Consider the following 21283-nt stretch of genomic DNA (forward strand, 5'->3'; position numbering starts at 1 on the left):
TGACATTGTCAATCATAATATCACCAAACAAAGGAAATATATACTTCATTATCGAAACGCCAGAGCCTCAACAGCTTGTATAGAATGCTCCACGCAATATTCAAGATCGGCAATGTTCAAAGAGTTGCCTTTACTTAGAAGCGGTCGAGCAGACCATTACTCTCGAGCAAGAGAATGATCTCGTGGACAATCGAGCGGACATTTTGCTGCTCAACGTCGACAACAAGATCGGCTTTAGTAGGAGCCTCATAGGGGTCATCGACGCCGGTGAAGCCCTTGATTTGACCGGCACGAGCAGCCTTGTAGATGCCACGGCGATCCGATTTCTCGCAGTATTCAAGAGGGGTGGCGACGTGAACGAGGAAAAAGGGGCCAGACTTTTCGATAAGCTCACGGGCCTGCTGGCGAGCCTGCTCAAAGGGAGCAATAGGAGCAGCAATGACGGCGGCACCGGCTCTGGTCAGCTCAGAAGCGACGTAGGCGATGCGTGAGATATTGAGATCGCGGTCGCTACGGCTGAAGCCCAGCTCGGAAGATAGTTCAGAACGGACAGTCTCGCCGAGGAGCATGGAGACGGGGCGACCACCACCCTGGTTGAGAGTAGTTTGCAGGGCGCGGGCAATCTGTTCCTTGCCGGAATTTTGCAGGCCAGTCATGAAGACTGTGAAGCCCTTTTCGCGGGGTAGAGGGTTTTGCTCGCGAAGGACTTTGACGACCTCGGGGTAAGAGAACCACTCGGGAATCTCCTTGCCGGTGCGAAGACGGTTGCGGAGCTCGGTGCCGGAAATGTTCATGGTGCGGGTGCCCTCGGGGATCTCGTTGGCGGGCATGTACTCGTCGCGGTCGGGAATGTAAATCATCTCCTGGAACTCGACCATCTTGATTCCGAGCTCCTCCTGGTGCTGCTGGACAAGAGTCTGAGCATCATAGGGACCGTAGTGGTCCTTGCCGTTCTTGTTCTTGCCGGGCCCGGCGTGGTCACGGCCGACGATGAAGTGGGTAGAACCGTGATTCTTGCGTATGATGGCGTGCCAAAGAGCCTCGCGAGGGCCACCCATGCGCATAGCAAGGGGAAGAAGAGCGAGTGCGGCCATGCCGTTGGGATATCTGGCAATGAGGGCCTTGTAGACGCGGACACGAGTGAAGTGGTCAATGTCGCCGGGCTTGGTCATGCCGACGACGGGGTGAATGAGGACGTTGGCCTGCTGGGAGCGAGCGGCGCGAACCGTCAACTCACGGTGAGCGCGGTGCATAGGGTTGCGAGTCTGGAAAGCGACGACCTTCTGCCAGCCGAGTTTGTTGAAGTGGGCGCGAAGCTCAGCGGGGGTGACTATTCAGTCAGCTTATGAGAAAAAACGTCACAAAGGATGACTTACAGCGGAGGTCAAGGAAGTCGTAGTGCTCAAGACGGTTAATAGCCTCGAGCTTGCCACCAACGTAGAATTCCTTGGCGGTGTTGAAGAGGTGTTTGACGCCGGGGTGGGTGTCGTCGTCGCTGCCGAAGACGTTTTTGGCCTCGTTGACCCTGTCGTGTGTCAGCAAGAGGAGTGAATTACGGGCTTGGCGTTAAGCAGTGGACATACTTGTCGGGACGGTAGATGTCGTCGATGGTTAGAATGGCAAGGTTGCGGTCGTCGCGAGAGTCGCGCAGGGTGATGCGCGCACCGGCTTTGAGGCCGAGTTCGTCAATCTGCTTCTGGTCGACATCGAGGGTGATGGGCATGCTAAAGAGCAGGCCACTGGCAAGACGGTTGTCCTTGACGACGCTGTTGATAGTGTTGGTAATTTGAATCGATCTGGGAGGTTTGAAGAGACTTACCCATTGTAGTCCTGCTCGGTCATGAAGCCTGTGGCATGATGTCAGCGGGGCAAGGGAAGCGCTTCGCGGGTTGACCAACCCTCAAGAGGAGAGAAGCCGCCATTGAGAATGAGTTCCAGGTCGCAAAGGTGGCGCTCAGTAAGGACGAGAGCGGGCAGAGTCTCGGATTCTGCAGAAAGCTCAGTCTGGCGGGGGAGATCGCGCGCAAAGAGGTCCTTGAGGACGCCGCCGTGGGGAGTATTGGCCATGGTGATGTGTGGAGAGGGGTTATAGACGGACGTCACGGAGCGGCTTTTGTCAGATTGAAGTTGCCAAAGAAAATCGAATCGTCAGAAAAAAAATGGCGAGAAAGGGAGAAGAGCAGAAACAGGGAGGAGAGAGAAGAATTCGAACAAGCAAAAAACCGACGAGGCGAGAAAAATTGAAATAGGCTTTGCGAGGACCCGAAAGTATCAGCAGCCAAAAAAAGTAGCAAGTCCGGAGATGCGGTAGTTAGCGCGGCGCGAGGTGTCCGCAGCTGGCAATCACGCAATCGTGGGGCTCCGGGCCGTCGAGGAACGAGTTAATGTGGTCGAAGAGATATATGTAAGATTCGATGGAGTAGATATTGAAGATTTATTTCGATTGTGGCAGGGGCTTAATGATTGGAAACAGAGGAGAGAAGAGGGGTGCAAACGAGCAAACGATGTATTTGAGGAGGAAGAAGCGCCTATTAATACCGACCGTCGCACCTTCCTGAATATCGGTGTTTGCTTGAGCCACGACAGGTTCCTGTGCCTGATGATGAGTGATGCAGCATGCTTGGTGGCTGCTTGTACAGGTACATGGCCCACGTTGAGATGCGGAACTGAATACTTGATAAAAACGCTATTTTGGTAGCATTGTGTGAACCATTCTGCGGTAGCCATGGGTGCCATGTAACGTTGTTGCTGCAATTCGTCTTTTGAACAGAACCAGTTTTAGTCAACTTCTCAAAAGCAATTACCAAGTGTTAGTTAGATTGCAAGACCTGAAAGTCGATAGTTAGCATCGTCGCCTCTTTTAACCGAGTTTCCACATGGGCAACTATCCGTTGTACCGGTACCTCCGGAACATCGGCCAAGCTTTTGCCAGAAAGCCTCACAATAACGTCAGAAGGGATTCCCAAATCGGGAAAGGCCGCTCATTGCACCTTGTGAGGCCACCACGAGAGCCGATGGTGCAATACCGCCCAGGCCTGATGAACAAGACGGCGCGAAAATAATAATCTGATCAAGTCCAAACATTGCAGAGCAGTGCTTGGCTGGGCTTTGTCGACATTCTTGCCGCTCACCAAATGTCCCAGGCCAGTCTCACCTCACCGTGAGCGCCATTCACGGCAAACGGCTCAGTCTCGCCTCTGGTATTTTCTGCATTGCGTCGCGCTCACGGCGTCCGCTTCTTGACGGATGACGGGCAATGCTATTCCAGAGGCTGATCGTAACATGAAGATAAGCCCACTTGAGTTTCCTTCTCTGATTTTTTTTTTTTTTTTTTTTTTTGGCTCACTCGTAATTACTTTTCACTTTTCTCTGATATACTGTTTGCCTGCAACCAGTTGTGGGCCGTGCCGATACCATCTCGACAGTCACGCTGCGAAATTGGCCAACTCCATAGAATTCCTAGCCCGAGGGATCTTGTCAAACAGTTTTCTTGGGAACCACCTAATAGCTAATCTTGGCCTGGTAAATGCGATAAGCTCTTTGTTGTCAAACGTGAAATCTACAGGCAACCAATCACTGCTGGTATTTAGCGCACCCGGCATGGCCCACTTTGCATGCCACGAAGTGTCAACGCTGATGGAATGGGCATCAGGGCATCAAGCAGGAAAGGGGAGAACTTGAGGGGCCACAAAGGGTGACCAATTTCTCGAGATCAACCGGAAATTTCCGCGAAACAAACAACAACGGCAAGAATTTTTTTTGGCATCCATCATGATTGCTGCATTTCAATGTATACGTCGCCGTCCTTTGCAACTGCACCGTTGGCGAGCTTCAGCAGACCAGCGCTAGCGATTTAGCAGACGTTGGCGGGCATTTAGCAGATTCGACTCCACTAAGCAGGGGCTTTCCCGCCCGTGGTCCACTGAAGCTCAGCAGAGACAGAGCTGTGCATACGGGATTTAGCAGGTACCTACCTACCTACCTCGTACTCAGGCTCTACTTAGGTACCTATTGAGATCAGACATTTTGCAGGTGAACGATTGCCATTTTCACCCAGCTTATTAGACCTCGCCGTCTCTCGCTTCATCTTTGTTTGCCCACGTCCTTTCTTGCCCAAACGCTCCCCCATCACAACCCAACTCCCGATTGATACCTCCATCAAACCGCTGCCTCGCTAGAGGAAGTCGTCTCCCTTAGTCACTACCTAGCCGTTGCTACCGGCCTCTGCTTTCAGCGCGCATTGCTGTGGCCATTATTAGTGGGCTGGGCAACGCTTGGCTTGCGGCATCCCAACACGAACTCGATGAAACACGCCAGCTTTACCCTGCTTTTGCGACGAACACGTTCGTCTCCCCAGGCGCCCTTGCAACAAAGTTCGATGCGATAGACTGCTCTCTTCCGGATATCTCGCATTGCTGCCTGGCCATATCCGACTGCCCCGTTATCCTCGATCCATCGTCATTCCTGCCCGAGAGCCTCCAATAATACCCGCACCCGTGCGTGCGGCTCGCTCATCGCAGCAGACATGCTCGTCGACAGCAGGCCAACGCGGGCCTTGACCAGCATGCTCCTCCTGGTTACTTGCTTATTCGCCCTTTTGTCATCCGTCGCCGCCGCCGACGACTCCAAAGTCATCAAAGGCTACGACTTCAATGGCGACATTCAGAAACTAGACATTGCCCCCCGACCCTCTCTCTACTCGGGTGGCTTCGCAGACTGCCTCCGCGGCGGCAGCTTATTCAACTTTTCCACCTTTGACGTCGCCTATTATTCCGACACGGACGAGCATACAATTTTCTTCTATCTCAATGGAGCTAGCAACATTCGAAAGGAGTCGCTCGCCCTCCATCTCTCCATACAAGCCTACGGCGAGACGCGCTTCAACATGACCTACGATCCTTGCAAAGCCCACATGGACACTCTATGTCCCCTCACCTCAGACAATCGCATTGCCGCATTTGCTGTTGTCCCATTATCCGCCGATGATGTAGCTGGCATGCCCCAGGTCTCCATGGGCATCCCCGACTTTGAAGGCTTTGCCCGCATTCAAATCTTTGCCAATTCTACACAGACCGAGATTGGCTGCTTCCAGGCCGTCATGTCCAACGGAAAGACGCTGTCACAGCCTGATGCTATTGGAACTACCGTTGGAATCTTCGTCATTACCGCTATTCTCGCCTCCTTTATCACCGCCGTCTATGGCGTTAGTGTCCCGCATATGCGCATGCATTATGCTCACTCCTTCTCCGTCCTCGTCGTCTTTGAGACTTTTCAATACATCTTCTTTTCTGGTGCACTCTCTGTCAACTGGCCTAGTGTGTTGCCAGCATGGTGGAGCAACTTTGCCTGGCCTTCCGGCATGTTTGCTACGCACAGCCTCGTCAGCTCCATCAGCTCCTTTACTGGCAATGTTGTAAGCGTGAGCCAGGTCGGAGGTGCCGGATCTGTGCCTATCAACAATAACGGTGGCTTAACGCAACAAATCTATGGACGCGCAAGTGATACTAGCGGGGAGCAGCCCTCGTCAGCCACCGACCTCGACGACTACGCCTGGGGCGGCGAGCCCAATACTCCGGGCATGCCCATGCCAGGTACCTGGCCAGGTCTTCCCGGAACACTTTCCGAAGTCAATATTCCGCCAGCTGAGGCCTTTACATTGGCCCTGATATGGTTCATGGTCATGATCGGCCTCGTTGTGGTGCTGATTGTTCTTTTCAAACTTACACTGGATTTAATGATCAGACTCAAACTACTCAAGACGGATGGCTTCAATTATTTCCGTAGTCACCTGGGTGGCTACCTGGCCTCTGCCCTGCTGCGTACCTGCTTCATTGGCTTTTTTGTCATGACCACGCTCGCAATGTACCAATTTTCTCTCCGCGGCCCCGACGGGCCGACTGCCATCGCTGCCATTGTCTTTCTACTCTTCCTCGTCGGTATCGGAGGCTTGGCCGCGTACGCCTGTTACTTTCGTCTTCGACACGGCAAGTACTCTACCGCACCCGACGCCATCCGGTTCGAAAGCGCCACGGTCTTTAAAAAGGTCCCGTTTGTGTCTGCCATCCGAAATAGCGAACGCGGTGAGCACGAGACGGCTGAGCAACGCCGTTTATACGCTTCGGTGCCCATAACGAGAATCATCTACACCGATGACGACCCGAACCGCCTGACTGTTCACCAAGACGCCGGTTTTATCAAGCGATTCGGCTGGCTGTCTGCTCGATATCGCCGTACTCGCTGGTGGTACTTTGCCTTTTATTTGGGATACCAGTTTATTCGTGCATGTTTCATCGGCGGTGGTGTTCGCACGCCTTTGGCTCAAGTCTTTGGGCTATTCTTGTTTGAGATTATCGCATTCTTCGTCACAATCAAACTAACAGCTTTTGAATCCTCTCGTAACACAGTGGTCGCCATCTGGATGCTGTCCGTGGCAAAAGTCATCACCACTGGCCTATCCATTGCATTCATAGCCGATTACAACGTGAGCCGCATCGGCGCAACCGCAATTGGCCTCATAATTGTTGTGGTGCAAGCATTCCTTGCAGTCGTCGTGTTGATACTGGCGGCAGTTGGCATCATCTCATCATGGATGTCGCTGTCGCGTAACAAGGAGGAATTTACCGAGCCGTTTGTTGATATGCGCGTCAATTATTTCGAGCACATGCAAAAGCGCACCGACGATCTCCCTGCCCCGTCCAAGCCGGAAGAGACGGAGCCTGTACCGGTCGAAGCAGGCTTCAACGTGCGCAATGTCCGACGAGCTCCCAAAATTGAGGATGAGGATGAGCTGGGAGACATGTCGCTACCACAGCCCGGGTTTCAGGCGCAGGCTGGCGGTAGTGGCCAGCGCAGCCGCGCAAACAGCGGTAGCTCGCGTTATTCTGTCAGCGGTATTCCCCGCGCCGCTCGTGTTCATCGAGCTTCGTGGAGTTCTAAGGAGTTTGCCCAGATGCAGGCTGAAATGATAAGTCGGCCGGAAAACCAGCGAGGCAACCGTTCTAGGAGCAACTCGCAGCGCTTGTCGTCGTCAAACATTGCTGCCGTCTTAGCCACCGACTCTCCAGGCACCAGTACGCCAGTTCGAAGACCGATGACTCCCACGCGTGAGTCGACGGAAGATGCGAGAGAAAACGTGGAGACTACCACGTCTGAGACGACACCCACAAAGCAGGGTGATGTAAAATCTGACGAAAAGACGGAAGAGCCCCTGCTGGCGGACAAAAAGGAGGAGGAGACTGCTTCCTCCCACCAGACAGAGCAAGTGACTGTTGGAAATGAAAAGACAGACGAGGCCATTGTCGAGAATGAGCCTGCAGTCACGTCCGAAAAGACAGCCGACAAGACGACGACGACTGTATGAAGAAGATGCAGTGTGCGTGAGAATTCAATTTAATTATTTTAGAGACTGCTCCCTGACAGCATATGTATCGCAGGGACATGGGCATGGACACGTTTGGCAGCGCATATTCTAGTCGGTTTGCCCGTCGGCGTTTTTTGTATTGGTTTTTTTGCAGAAGCACTTGCTACTACGCATATTATGAGTTATTGCGTGTCCGCACGAATCTTGTATATATTTCGTTATGAATATTTAATTGATGTCAACGAATTGGACAGGTCGCTAGAGGCACTTGCGATGCTGCACATATTCTGGAGTTCTCGACCAAGACCCTCGTGGGACGACTGTTTAACGATGCCTTCTTTCCCCGCTGACGGAGTAACTAATGGGTCGGACGTCAATGATGATAAGTAGAGAAATGCGTAGCTTACGCAACGATGCTGGGTATATAGTGTTTGATTTTTATACCCTTCCATATCTCCTGAGAATGGCCATCATGCAGAGCCAGGCCGTCTTGGAACCGGGAAGTAGCTGGCTCAAACGCCCTACATCCCAGGATCCGCAGACGTGCTGACTACAGTGTATAGACTAATCATAAGCAAAAAATGTGTATATCATGGCTATTCATTCCATGCTCTTCTGTGATGCAAATCGTATCCGACTCTATCCCGTCCATCATTCGTCCTCGTTTTTTTTATTGTCCCTTGCTTTCGTGAATCGGTGCCCTGCCCATTTTTTTCGTTTCGGTATTTTGTCAATGTCATTGCATCTTTCGATAACTGTCCAGGAACTTGAGCGAAGCGCTCTTGAACGAGTTCATGAAGCCAACGGGCTCCGTGTCGCCGGCCAGTGAATCGTGCAGCCTCATGAGCTTCAGGATGCTGTGCGCCGCCTCCTCGCATATCTTGCCCGGCGGGCTCCCGCAGCTGATGACAATAGTCGGGTCCATCATGTACGGCGAAAACAAGCACAAGATGCAAAAGTGATAGTACGTGCTAGAACTTGACATTAGCATTCTCCCCAAGGTCTAGCTTCTTCTTTTTCTCTCTTCTTCTTCTTCTTCTTCTTCTAGTTTCAACTTGGGGTGGAAAATTGGCATACTGCACAAAGTAGATGAGGGGCTCACGACCTGTATACGCCTCGGAGTATTTGAAAAAGTTTTGGTACCATTCGAGACCTTTAATGTACGTCACGGTGGCGTCGGCAAAGGTACGGTCCTTTTCTGGAACGCAGCACGTCTTGAAAACTTGCTCTACCAGCTGGTATAGCTCTGCCGCGACCACGTATAAATCGTCTCCGCGGGCGTCGGGCTCCGGAACAAAGACGTCGTTGACTAACATTGTAAAATCAGCGCACCGTCATTTTTTACGCGCGATGGGCTCGGCAACCATACCAAGTGTCGGCCGTAGCAGATGCTCTGTCCAGCTTTGACCGTCGACTCTGCCGTCTTTGCATCCTGGACTTCCGTCGGGTGCTTCGTACCAGTCGGGAGGCAGACTCATATTGTACCTGTGTATTTGTACCAGTACCCTATCTTGTGTCAGCACCTGACTACCAGTTTTTTGGTCATGACAGGAGCCAGCTTCTTCCTACCGGTTTAGTGAAATGGCGCCGCAGTATGTGCTAGCCGTGATGCGCCGTGTACTCGTAGGCTCGCTACCTGCATTGGCATTCTGAACGCAGAATTTCCGAATGGCCTCGGCAAAGTCCATTGCAAAGTTTCGACTCTCTTCCTTCCAACTATTACAAGCGCAGTACAGCGCCAGCACGCCAAGGGCTTGTATTTCCGGTATCGTCTCTGGCAGCCATGTGCCGCGGTGTAGAGTGTGAATAGCTTCGCCGGCAAGTGTAGCGCTGAGGACGTCCCATGCCGGCTTTCCCGTTTCGCGATTGGCGACCTCTTCGATGATGTTGTGTCGAAACACGACAGCCGACAGCGCAAGCAAAGCGTTTACGAGCGCTGGCGCGCAGTACGTGGTCTCGCCGGTCTGCAAGTCCAGCTTGAATCTTTCACGGTCGATGAGACAGAAGGCAACACAGTCCCATTGTAAGATGTTGTCGAGAACGCGCAAGACGCGGGCTTGGGACCAGTCAAGGTGTGGCGAGGCGTATGGGGTAGGTCGTGGTGAAGCTGAGCTATCTGAGTAATCTTCTGCACCACTTGTCGAAACACTTCCCTGCGATGCAGATGATTCGATACTTGGTATTATAGAACACTCGGAATCTGCTGTTTGGAAGCAATCCAATCAGCAAACACAGTGACTGGAGCCAAACAAATCAACGAGTATATTTGACAAAGCAAAACCCTCGTACCTTCAGAATTTGTATAAAGATCGCCGTCCTCCCGTAATGATGTCGCACTTTTCGGATGCAAGGAACTGGTATGCCCGATGACTGTGCTGGATGTCTTGTCTGGGATGCGCACTCCGTTGGCTTTGTGCAACGTATCAATCGGTCTCTTTGGTTTTGCAGGTTTCGGTTTCAAACACTTTTGCTTTCCGGATTCGACAGTCGCATCGGGTTGCGGTATGGCGTAGACGCATGCAATGTTTGCCTTTTTGCACGCATAGCAAGGAGTTTGTCCGTCGCACTGATGGTTGGTTGAGGTTCGGGTCTGGTTAGCAGAGATGATCCCATTGCCAAATGGGAATAGACAAAGATGACTAAAATCAATATTGTATTCCCCGCCTCACCTTTTTCTTTCTTCTTCGGCAAAACTGACAACGGTCTGGCGACGGGCGGCGAGGCATGCCTCCTGCTAATTCTAATGATATCGCCGAGTTGAGAGAGGTATCCGTAACGCGATAACGATCCGTCTCTTTGCTGGTTCGTCGTGGGTGGAGAAAAATTATTCAAAGGTACGAGATGCGGAATCTATCATCTGATAGCTTCACGAGCGCCATTCGTTATGTACAAGATGCGGAATGCCTAGGCCGCCAAGAAGCCAGTGGTGGGCTTTCTTCATTTAAACCGTTTTGCCAACTGCTTGTATCATGCACCAGGCTAGCACAAGTCCCTGTCTGTACACGGCCACCTACACACCCTCCTTTCCAGCTGATGTGCTCATGTACACACCAGCAAGGGCAACTATGCCCGTCGATCCAGTATGACGGGACCCGGAGTGCGCTGCAGAACACTTCGCATGGAGCCAATCAGCTCGCTCGGAGCATGTCCGACCTTCGCACCACGCACCGAGCCCTTCCCCCCCCTCCCCTCTTCTCGTAGAGTCGCCATGGCTCGTCTATTTGGTAGAATTTTCCTCTCAAGGGCCCAAGGGGAGGGTCGTTTATCTTGCACATGCGCTGGACGTCTTGCAATGCCCTCCTGCTTTGCTTTTTGAGCCAGCAAAACTCTTATTAGTCTGCGACTAGTGAAATGGCATGGTGGTGCGGGGGATATACATAAGGTCCCCGCCAAATGTGCTCTTGCGACCAGAACATGTTTTCTTTTGCCCATGACGGAGAATACTCCCGTCGTTGTCATTGGTCGATTGGCTCTGCTCCGGTGGCTTTGTGCATTGCTGCTTTAAGACTCGTCGGCTTGCAGGCTCGCTTTCTAGCCAAAAGCAAAAACACAGAGACTGTAGCTGTCAAAGATTATTGCTTTCCTGTGAGGTTATACAGACAATCATTACGAGAGTTGCGTCGTGAGGCACCAGTTTGTGACCCTTTTTCCTATTCTCCCTTGCCCTCAAAACGGCGTGGGCCTGAACCCAAATTCCAACAAAACCGTTGGAAATTCGCTTTCGGGATTAAAAGAGCTGCCTACGGATTAGCACACCCGCTAACCCTGATGGAGCGTACTAATCAGTACGTATCAGTCCCCTACCTCTGCTTATTCAAGCTGCTCAACGCCGAGAGACTGATCGACTCACGCGGTGTCTCAGCCCTGGAAGCTGGGGCCAAAGGATACTGTATCCGTGCACTGAAATCGGTGTGTAACTCGCCAACGGAACCCGCAAGTACTACTACTCCGTACCCTCGTCCTCGTCTGCTCGGGTGACACGCGGCCGCCGCATAGCACTGAACCCTGTCGTCTTTCTGCTTTTTGTTGTGGGTTATTGTGGAATAGCTCGACGTGGCCCAGATATTCTTCAGCTGTGTGTAATGAAAATCAGGCGAGTATCAGCTACCATCTCGATCGCTGAGACACCTTTATCGTCCCCTGCCGTTTTGCATGTTTTTCGTTGGGCGATACCAGGCGGCACGCAAGCCCAATGTCTTTGAAAGATTGCTACGTCCACACCGCCAGAGCCTGCCATTGTTGGCGAAATGATTTGGAAAAGGAAAAGCCAGTTGAAATTTCAGTCTTGTCTGATTCTAAACTCTCCGTTTTGACCTCTCTGGAATCGTTGTGGTTATGATTAGTGATTTGGTCCGGGTTGGCCTTGGAGCGCGAGATTCACAACGACAACAAACACGACATATATCCTGGCCCTTATTACAGGTGGTTCTCATCAGTCAAATAATATGCAGGCGTATCGACTATTGCATATCCGAATCGCGGACTTACCTGGCTTATACTTTGCTCTGGTATTGTTCAGCAGGGCCAAACACGGAAACGGAAACAGGCCCAGTGCCAGTGATTCGAGCAAGGGAAAACATTAGTAGTGCCCCTCACGGCCCCTAGCGCTTCTACCAATTCTATGGGCTGCTAGATCGGGAACAATGGTGAGGATCAATCATGATAGATGCTCGCTCTCGACAACGTAGATCTAAGGGGCAACGAGCGTGGAATATCAACTGTCGTTATTCTGACGTAGGGTTTGACGCGTTGCTGATCCACCAAATCCCGTGATGAACAGTGACGTTCTCATGATGTGAGGCAACTCATGTTGGCAGCAACGAGTACTTGATGCTCTCTCGTGCAGGCTTTTCATTCTGCAAATCAAGAACATTGTTCAACAGAAAGAGCAGTCGACCATGACTTCGCCAGTACCTAGAGAGCAGCCCTTTGGCAACAAACGCTTTGCAGACTTTGATCTTGCGGGAAAGACTTTCATTGTTACTGGAGGTGCTAGAGGACTGGGGCTGGCCATTGCGGAAGCTCTCGTGGAAGCGGGCGGCAAAGGTAAACATCACCCCATGTTTCAGCCGCGAAAACGCCAAAATTCCTAATCGATTCAACTAGTTTACTGCTTTGATATCCAAGAAAAGCCCGATGATGAATGGGAGGAAGCCCAGCGCCGAGTCGTCCCCGAATGGGGCGGGCAGCTGGTGTACTGCCAGCAAGACGTCCGGGACGCGAAGCTCCTGGAGCAACGCATCTCGCAAATCGCCGACGAAAACGGGCAGCTCAACGGCGTCGTCGCCGCGGCGGCCTTTATCCAGACGACGCCGGCGCTCGACTACTCGGTGGACGACATTTCGAGCATGCTGGCGACCAACTACACGTCCGTCTTCGTGACGGCGCAGGCGTCGGCCAAGGCCATGATGAAGCACAAGACGCGCGGGGCCAGCATCTGCATGGTCGCAAGCATGTCGGGTCTAGTGGCCAACAAGGGCATGCGGTCGCCCGTGTACAACTCGTCCAAGGCGGCCGTGATCCAGCTGGCCCGCAGCCTGGCCATGGAATGGAGCCCGCTCAGGGAAGACGGCTCCGGCGGCATCCGTGTCAACTGTCTCAGCCCTGGGCACATTGAGACGCCCATGGTCCTGGAGCTCTTTGAAAAGGACCCCGGGATGAAGAAGAAATGGATCGCCGAGAACATGATGGGCCGGCTTGCGACGACGGGCGAGTTTAAGGGAGCAGCGCTGTTTTTGATGAGCAGCGCCAGCAGCTTCATGACGGGTAAGAGCTACGAGTTTGAATTTTCAAGACAAAAGAGAAAAAAAAAACACATTCTAACATTGTCAAATAGGGAACAATCTGGTCATTGATGGAGGCCATACAGCGTGGTAGTTTGTCAGTAGCTTTGGGCATAGACAGAGGTCATACAGCATGGGTGGTTCATCAGTAGTCCAGAGTAGCCACAACGCAACTTGACACAGTTGGCATTTATTTTCAACACATAGAACCCATAGACGAGCTGCGGGATTGCAACATGTGCATATTCTACTCTAAATAATGAATTTCTCCATAATTGCCGTTGAATAGGGCGGCATTGCATTTTCCCATCAAAAAACTGTGCCCCTCCGTCATTCTGACGTAACCCGTTTAGACCCTCCCGGCGGCCACTTTGCGCCGCCCATTTGAAGCTAGCCACTTCAACAACCCACACCAGCTCTCCCCCATTTTCCCATTTTTTTTTTCCTATTAATTCCCACGAGACGCGGCCGGGTTCTTGGTCTGAGTCGTAGGAACTGAAGACTGGGCAACAGCGTCAGGCTTGGCGAGGAACATGGCGTAAAACGCCGCTACTCCGACTCCAACCATTGCGGCTATCCGCCATCCCGGCCTGTGTATGTTTGTGTCAGCAACATGGTAATCATGGGGAAAAAGAAAGAAACAAGGAATCTGTCATCTTTTTCTTACATTTTTGGTGATGTGCTCGATTCAGCCGGCTTATCAAGGGGTCCACGCGATCCAGAAGAGATTCGTCGTATCGAAGCGGGCTGCATCGTGCGGAGGCTGGGCCGGGCTGCCATCGTAATCAAATTTCGTGTGCAAGACATTGTTATGATGATTTGTCCGATTCTTTTTTTGGTTTGTCACTTTGAAATTCGTAGTGGCAGTTAAGCCTTATAAATCACTACGCGTGACAGTGGTGACGCCAGGTCGGCCTCAGAGTGACGTTATTAGACTGTCCATTTGTGGTGAGATGCTAGTCTTCCAACAATGATTCATGGATCATTCCACAATAATGGACCTCGGTTCCCAAACCCAAGCGTATATCGAATGGCGAATTTCATCATCGTCATTACGCATTCTTCTGCGCGCTTCAACACGTACGATAGACTAACTGTCTTGGGCAACTCGCCGGTGCAAGTTTGAACCACATAAAACGGTGATGCTTTCCGATCGTACCGTAGATCAACAGCCAATCGTTAGGCTTGTGGCTCGCCTATAACTCTAACAAATAATTACTACGTTAAAGTAATCCGACTCCTTCTTATATCAACACACTTAAAATCTATTATTTCAAGGTACTATTCTTTCTAAGATACTCCTGGGTTTTAGTGTGAAGTGAGGCATGAGCTGTTTTTCTTGTAACAGACTCATATGAGGTGAGCCTAAAGCGTCGTTCACCGTGCGCGCATGATTGGGTATTGCGATGGACATTTGAAGAATTTCGCTCTTTGGCCTTGGGAACCATCGTCAGTGCGGAGCACAAAGCGTCACTTCTGGCACATCCCGTGGCAGACCTATTCTGCTTCTTGTGAAGCAGCGCAAGATTATGGTAAACTGAGCGTCATCTAAAAGTACAATAGCCGGGCATCGATGTTTATATATGAAATTCCACTTTGAGTTAGGAGAGCGCATCTCGCAGCAGCGCTTATCCGCGAAGCGACGTCGACATTGCGTTCTTGTTCGCTTGCTCAACGAAACGGCGGCCATCCGTCGTCAGGCTTCCATGGAAGTGGCTTCCTCTCCCACATCTCCCGGACGGAGCGGCGGTTCGTCAGCTTGTTCAGGACACAATGTGCGAAATACGTCACGGAACGATTGTCCCAAGCAAGCGCTTTCCAATTCTTCTCACAAATAGATCCTTCACCTCCCAAGTCCTGATACGCCTCGATGAGGAGAATCAACTTTCCCAGGTAAGAGCTGAGCTTGACTGTAAATTCTGTGGCGCAGAAGTAGCAATAGATCTCGGGAGCCGAGCCCTCTGACAAGACTTTGGCCATGGTCGTAGACAGAGGCGACGTTTCACATATTCCTGGAAGGTGTAGTAGGTGACAGCACAACGTAACGGTCCCAACCATGCGATAAGTCAAGTGTCGACCGATACTCAAAATCATCCATTCCGACTTGCGCAGATATCTTCCCTTCAAGACTCGAGGTGTCATTGTGCATATTGTTTGCAAATCTCCGCTGCTGATCCACTGACGGCTTTGCTTCAATAGATCTTGCAGGTAGGCCCGTCGGCAAGCCAAGGCAAGGAAACGGCGGGAGTACTTTAATGTTAGCTGGACGTGATGATGGCCGACACTGTATGAACTGTGGTCGGGAACCGAAAAGAGATCCGGTTTGTAGACGTGAGAAGTCCAAGAGGCGGACGGATGAGGCGTGTCTTGGTAATTCACCAAGTGTAATTTACGACATTGTCCACACGCCCACTTGTCAATCTGCTCCGAAGCAAGTACCGCGAGAGCCTCCAAGACATCTTCATTGAAGGAGTGACGAGCGTTGCGACGTAGTGCGTAACGCATAATCTCATTCAGGTCTTTGCAGGTTCTGGAAAGCCAAAGCTGGTCGACGAGCGTGAGATGGCTAGCAACCTCCCAGATGGCATGAGAGTGAAGCATTCTCACAAACATGCTCTGTTGCAGGAAGGGACATTTCTTCATGATGGCTTTGGCTTCTTTTGGAGCTGCATCGCAGTTCTTGCGAGCATCGCGTCTGCGCTTGCAACGGACCTTTGCACGAGCGCGAGACTGTTTCCGCTGAGACTTCATTTGAGAGACAAAGAGAGCTCTCGAAGATAGAAGACTTCTTGAAGCTTCTAGAAGCAAGACCTTGTGAATATTGTCGTGATGGTTTGAATCAATGAAGGGCAATGCGTCGACGGGGGCTCGAAGATGCTTCGCCTAGAAGGAGAAGGTACAATAAATCATAGAACAATGCAAAGAAAGTGAACATATGGAAGCTTATAGGCCGAGGCTCGACAAGGGGAAGAATAATAATCCATCAAGGTTTTTTGGCGTTCCTATCCCCAACTACACTTGAGTTCCATGGCTGACGTTGGCGTGCAGTCCGGGCCATCTTAATACGCGAGTGGCCAACATCGCCAAGTTTAGCTTCTGATGAGAGAACAAGTTGATACAGACGCAGATTTCTGTCTCACATTGGCTCGAATAAATAACATTTCTGTTGATGTGTTGTGAACTCGGGTCAGCGTGACAAATACTCAGGGGAGAGGCGGCTGTCGAGCCGCATCGTCACGACATGAGGCAGTAGGTGTCACTAAATATATACAGTGACCCAGTTTTTGATTAGACGCAGCGTGGCCACTGGCTATTTCTTTCTTTTTTTTTTTTGCTTGGTTTTCGTGGCGTTGATCTAGGTGCGTTGGCTATTGCGCCAGATCAGCCAGGCACCCTTCAGAAGGACAAATTGTGGAATGTAGCACCGCATTAGACCCTGAGATAAATTGAAGCGGCTTGCCGTGGCCCGCGATAGGCGGGAGACTAGGTAGAGTCTAAAATGCTCTGTCAGGACATGTGGGCGGTGAGTTTTGGCAGAATATATTCGACTTACCCGGTACCATCTGTGGACGTGTTGGCGCACCCACCCCCAACGGGTGCACCACCAGCTGCCAACTAGTTCACCCGGCGGTACTCCATACTGGTGTGCAGAGAGACACGCAGCTCAACTCGGGAGAGCCAGCATCCCACGTATCCCCGCCACAGCTCGCGTCTTCCCCCACTGCATCAACCTCGCGCCGTTCGACTCTCCGTGCCTCGTCTTGGGCAATCGGCAACCCCAGCTCGCCCTCCGATCCTGGCCCTCGGCCGTTTTCTTTCATGGGCGCCGCGTCGCCGCCATCAATTGAACCATGGCTGATAACTACACGATCCGAGTATGATGCCCCGACGCTGACTGCCCGCGCTGCGCCCCGATCGCCAACCTAACGTCCGAGAGGCCAACTGGCTGCGCAAATTGCTGCGACTCGAGCGATGCTCCATTGCCGACTCTATGCTAACGAACCTTGTTTTTCCGATGTAGAAGTAATCACATGATCCGCATCAGTCGAAAATGGCGGCCCCCCGGTATCAATCCAACGAGCTGCGGCGCCAGGTCGGCTCGCCGAGAGTCAAACCCAGAGGTATGTGCGAGATCATGACCCAGAATGTCGCAGGGCAATCGCTCATGCGGACCAGAAAACAAAGAAACGCTCTGCCGAAATGTTCTGATATATGGCCATTGTCGCTACGAAGATCAGGGCTGCACCTTCTCACACGACCAGCACAAGGCAAACAGCCAAAACCAAAACCAACAAGACCCGTACGCCTACCCCCTACCCAGCGCATTCGACACCATCATATTTACAGCCGTCCATTATCGGGGCGCTCCCCTTCCATTGCCCACTAATGAATGAAATCAATTCCAGATCCAAGAAATCTTTAAATGTCGAGTCGCCGTCTTTTACCCCGGCCAATCTCGGCCCCACGGCGGCTGTCAAAAAGTCGTTTACTTCTCAGGCTGCTAATGCGCCGTCTTTTACCCCACGCGGAATAGGTACGTGTAGCGATTTCGTCTGCAGCGCCTTCCTTTCTGATAGATATAGCTGGCAACTCGACTGAAGGGGACGCCGCCGTCTTCAACCCTGCCGCCATTCGCGAATTCACGCCATTTGATCCCAATGCCTCTTCCACCAACGGAGGCTCTGCCGATGGACCTCCGTCATTTGATCCCTTCAATATGGGGACCGTCACTCAAGGTCTCCCGGGGGCCGCGCCCTTCAATCCATACGCCGAGAACCATGGAACCTTGGCCGGCGCAGCGCATCAATTCTATCAAGGAAGCCAGTTCCCACCACAGCCACTACAATATCACCTGTATGCGCCTGTCGGACCCCATCGCGAAGACCTCATGCAGTATCACCGCGTCACCCATGACTTCTTCATCCCCGACAAGCTGCGAGAAGAGATGCAGCGCAAATCGGAAGCGTCGCTGCAAGTGATGCCCAACTCACAACTACCCCAGCTAGACAACTACCATTCACTGGTTGCACTTGACACAACAGCCCAGCGCAAGAATGTCAACATTTTTGGATACCCCAGCTGGATATACAAGGGAACCTCATCCAAAACCGGCAATATTTACTCCCTGCGCCGCATCGAAGGCTTCAGGCTTACGAATGAGCATGCGATCAGATCTGTCAAAGAATGGAGACGAATTGACAACGCCAACGTTGTCACTATCCATGATGCATTTACCACGAGAGCCTTTGGCGACAGTTCCCTCATATTTGTGCAAGATTACCACCCTTTAGCCAAGTCACTGGCAGAACATCATTTGACTGCAAATCCTGTCCATGGACAACGATACCAGCCAAAGTCACCCGTCTCCGAGGCCGTGCTTTGGTGCTATATTTCACAAATTGCCAACGCACTCAAGGCTATTCATTCGAGCAATCTGGCTGCTAGGTGCATCGATGTCAGCAAGATCCTGCTGACAGGTAAAAACCGCATCCGCCTCAACGCTTGTTCTATTCTGGATGTTGTGCAGTTCGATAATCGTCGTCCCCTTCTCGAGCTACAACAAGACGATTTTGTACAATTCGGCCGCTCCATACTCTGCTTGGCTACTGGAACCCTCCCAGTGCATCTAAATAACATTACAGCATCTCTGGAGCAGATGAGCAGAACATACTCAGCAGAGCTTCGCGACACCATCATTTGGCTTTTCACGCCAGCGCAGACCCCTGCACAGAAGACAATCGATGAATTTATCCGAGGTGTTGCAGGTCATATTGTGACCACACTGGACCAGAGCCAGCACCAGGCAGATGAGCTCAATACGGAGCTCTACCGGGAGCTCGAGAATGGCCGTGTAGCAAGGCTTTTAATGAAGCTCGGCGCCATCAACGAGCGGCCAGAGTTTGATGGAGATCGAGCATGGTCAGAAAACGGCGAGCGCTACATGCTGAAGCTCTTCCGTGACCACGTATTCCACCAGGTGGATAGTAACAACAACCCAGTGCTGGACATGGGTCACATGCTGCGCAATCTCAACAAGCTTGATGCGGGGACGGACGAGAAGATTTGTCTGACGAGTCGAGATGAGCAGACTGTTTTTATTGTCAGCTACAAAGAATTGAAAAAGCAGCTGGGGAGCGCTTTCAATGACTTGCAAAAGAGCAAGCAAGGAAGGGGCATCTAGTTGAACCCCCTGAGAGAAAGCCACGAGGAGGAGTAGAATGACTCCTCGAAGCGAGATCGGGCTCGCTGGCCCGGGTTTCGCTTGCCCAGGTCTGATATACCAAGGACGCGGTACTGGACCGTTTACTGAAGTCGGTTTTGAGAAGAAGGTGCACGAAACGTTTTGCCTGGCGTGCATGCGCGTATGACGTGATTATTTTGGATTTTCAAGAGAGCGCGTGTATTGGTTTTTTGTGCAAGCGGTTTCTCGCAATAGTGCCAGCGCCAGCGCTGCAGGTTGGGGGGGTTATAAGGACACGATGCGAATGAATGAGGTGCGAGCATTAGAGCAGGGGAAGTTGTAGGAGCTCATCGATTCCATGATCCAACGACGAGTGTTGTTGCTTGTCTGCTACCCGCCTGCGTAAAGAAACACGAGGAAATTATATACATTTTTGAATTTTTAGTACTATTTTTTTATCGTCTTCTATTATCAGTAGCCCTGTCCTCCCATGCCATTGAAGATGACAGACGGTGACTGGTTCCCATTCGTTGCCCGTCTTCCATCACTCTTTTCTTTTCTTGATGCTTCCTCGGTATAGATGAAAAAAAAAAAATCTCCGTCGTAGCTGCGCCCAGTGATATCCAGCAGTGTGCGACACGCGCCATTATCTTGCTTCAAGGCGATGAGCTACCTCCTGCGTCATCGCGAGCGAGAAGAGCGTTGTCAATGTGTGCACATTCTGCTCACTCTTTCATTATTCGTCGCATTGGGGGGGTTTTTTGGGGGGGTATAGATGCGATTTTGCGGTTCATTCGTCGTCGGGTTGGGCAAAGGGGTTGGCAATCTCTTCGCTGCCGTCGACGGGGGAGATGAGAACGAGGAGAGTGCCACGGACGACGACCAGGCCGAGAGGTCTTGTCGATTCGTTGCCTTCTTCATCTATTCCATGGGGGGAAAAAGGCGGAAGGGGGGCGCAAGTTAGTATGCATTTCCAATCGTAAAGCTAAAAAAAAAAGTTGAGGGAGTAGAATAGGGCTTGAAGCATACCTCGTACAGTTTCTTGCACGTCGTCGAGGACTAGATTCATCAACGCGTCGAATCCCTTGAGCGTGCCCATGACTGCGGACCCCCAACCGAATTAGTTTATGCATCTTCCCCTTTGCACAGGGCATTTTTTTTTCCCAAAGTTGTTTTGAAGCGCGCACCTTCTCGGCCTCCGTTGAACTTGACGGTGATTTGCTTGTCCATGTACTTGGTCAGGTCCAGGATATTCTCCTTCTTGGGCTTCTCGCCGCCCTCGCCGCCGCCGCGCGCGCTTCCACCTCTACCGCCACCGCCGCGGTGATGGCCCCCGTCGCCGCGACCGCCGCGACCACCTCGGTGAGCAGGTCTCTCAGACATGACGTGTGTTGTGCGGGCGTGGATGTATGAGTTGAAAGAAAAAAGAAAGAAAACGTTGACGAGTGCGGGGAGGGCCTTTTGGGGTGCTGCGACAATCGAGAACCAAGAAACGAAATAGAGGCGCACGATGTTGCGGAGGAGAGTGAATGCGATGTTGATTGATAGGAGCAGAGGCGGATAATTGTCGAGGAGAAGGAATGGCTTTTCGATGATTTGGGACGAATTGCTTGGGCGTGCCACCATCGACGGCCATTTGACGTCCGGAAGTGGAGCTTCTTGCAGCTTGTATTCTGGCTTCTGGTTGGTTGGAAAGAGGGGAGCGCTGGTTTTGGTGCGGACAGCTGTGAGCAAACCGGCCAGACAAACCATGCTGTCAGCCTTTAATTGAAAAGACGACGCATACCATGGTGAAGACAGAATTTATTGGACTAATCATGAAGCTCCTTTAATATAAATACTCTCCATGTTCACCACCGCCGCGGGTGCCATGCTTTCGGTCAAGGTCTTGTAGCTATGTTCGAATGTCTTCAATTTACTTGCCTATGTAACACGAAAGTCGTGCTTTTATTCCTGATT

General features: G+C 51.7%; 8 protein-coding genes across 8 annotated transcripts; 3 read left to right on the top strand and 5 right to left on the bottom strand.

The window, feature by feature from the left end:
• Positions 1 to 134: 134 nt before the first annotated feature.
• BBA_02565 (sulfate adenylyltransferase) lies at positions 135 to 2067 on the bottom strand (the record flags this gene model as incomplete). Its single annotated transcript, XM_008597662.1, has 5 exons — positions 135 to 1330; positions 1377 to 1525; positions 1584 to 1766; positions 1820 to 1847; positions 1899 to 2067. 5 exons carry the CDS (start codon positions 2065 to 2067, stop codon positions 135 to 137), a joined length of 1725 nt encoding a protein of 574 aa, XP_008595884.1.
• A 2458-nt stretch (positions 2068 to 4525) lies between these two features.
• BBA_02566 (transient receptor potential ion channel) lies at positions 4526 to 7360 on the top strand (the record flags this gene model as incomplete). Its single annotated transcript, XM_008597663.1, has 1 exon — positions 4526 to 7360. The coding sequence occupies one exon, from the start codon at positions 4526 to 4528 to the stop codon at positions 7358 to 7360; it is 2835 nt and encodes a 944-aa protein (XP_008595885.1).
• A 736-nt stretch (positions 7361 to 8096) lies between these two features.
• Positions 8097 to 10086, bottom strand: BBA_02567 (nitrogen assimilation transcription factor nirA; the record flags this gene model as incomplete). The annotated part of the gene is made up of 6 exons (XM_008597664.1): positions 8097 to 8331; positions 8438 to 8669; positions 8730 to 8866; positions 8930 to 9563; positions 9650 to 9926; positions 10030 to 10086. The coding sequence occupies 6 exons, from the start codon at positions 10084 to 10086 to the stop codon at positions 8097 to 8099; spliced, it is 1572 nt and encodes a 523-aa protein (XP_008595886.1).
• A 2046-nt stretch (positions 10087 to 12132) lies between these two features.
• On the top strand, positions 12133 to 13237 carry BBA_02568 (short chain dehydrogenase; the record flags this gene model as incomplete). Its single annotated transcript, XM_008597665.1, has 4 exons — positions 12133 to 12155; positions 12207 to 12406; positions 12467 to 13126; positions 13197 to 13237. 4 exons carry the CDS (start codon positions 12133 to 12135, stop codon positions 13235 to 13237), a joined length of 924 nt encoding a protein of 307 aa, XP_008595887.1.
• Positions 13238 to 13591: 354 nt separating this feature from the next.
• On the bottom strand, positions 13592 to 13950 carry BBA_02569 (uncharacterized protein; the record flags this gene model as incomplete). Its single annotated transcript, XM_008597666.1, has 2 exons — positions 13592 to 13733; positions 13811 to 13950. The coding sequence occupies 2 exons, from the start codon at positions 13948 to 13950 to the stop codon at positions 13592 to 13594; spliced, it is 282 nt and encodes a 93-aa protein (XP_008595888.1).
• An 864-nt stretch (positions 13951 to 14814) lies between these two features.
• BBA_02570 (uncharacterized protein) lies at positions 14815 to 16201 on the bottom strand (the record flags this gene model as incomplete). The annotated part of the gene is made up of 2 exons (XM_008597667.1): positions 14815 to 16026; positions 16160 to 16201. The coding sequence occupies 2 exons, from the start codon at positions 16199 to 16201 to the stop codon at positions 14815 to 14817; spliced, it is 1254 nt and encodes a 417-aa protein (XP_008595889.1).
• Positions 16202 to 17194: 993 nt separating this feature from the next.
• Positions 17195 to 19324, top strand: BBA_02571 (Zinc finger CCCH type domain containing protein; the record flags this gene model as incomplete). The annotated part of the gene is made up of 4 exons (XM_008597668.1): positions 17195 to 17264; positions 17320 to 17443; positions 17550 to 17677; positions 17721 to 19324. 4 exons carry the CDS (start codon positions 17195 to 17197, stop codon positions 19322 to 19324), a joined length of 1926 nt encoding a protein of 641 aa, XP_008595890.1.
• Positions 19325 to 20114: 790 nt separating this feature from the next.
• Positions 20115 to 21076, bottom strand: BBA_02572 (LSM domain-containing protein; the record flags this gene model as incomplete). The annotated part of the gene is made up of 3 exons (XM_008597669.1): positions 20115 to 20245; positions 20354 to 20425; positions 20512 to 21076. 3 exons carry the CDS (start codon positions 21074 to 21076, stop codon positions 20115 to 20117), a joined length of 768 nt encoding a protein of 255 aa, XP_008595891.1.
• Between the last annotated feature and the right edge of the window lie 207 nt (positions 21077 to 21283).

The sequence above is a fragment of the Beauveria bassiana genome (genome assembly GCF_000280675.1).
Source record: "Beauveria bassiana ARSEF 2860 unplaced genomic scaffold BBA_S00005, whole genome shotgun sequence".
Lineage (NCBI taxonomy): Eukaryota > Fungi > Ascomycota > Sordariomycetes > Hypocreales > Cordycipitaceae > Beauveria > Beauveria bassiana.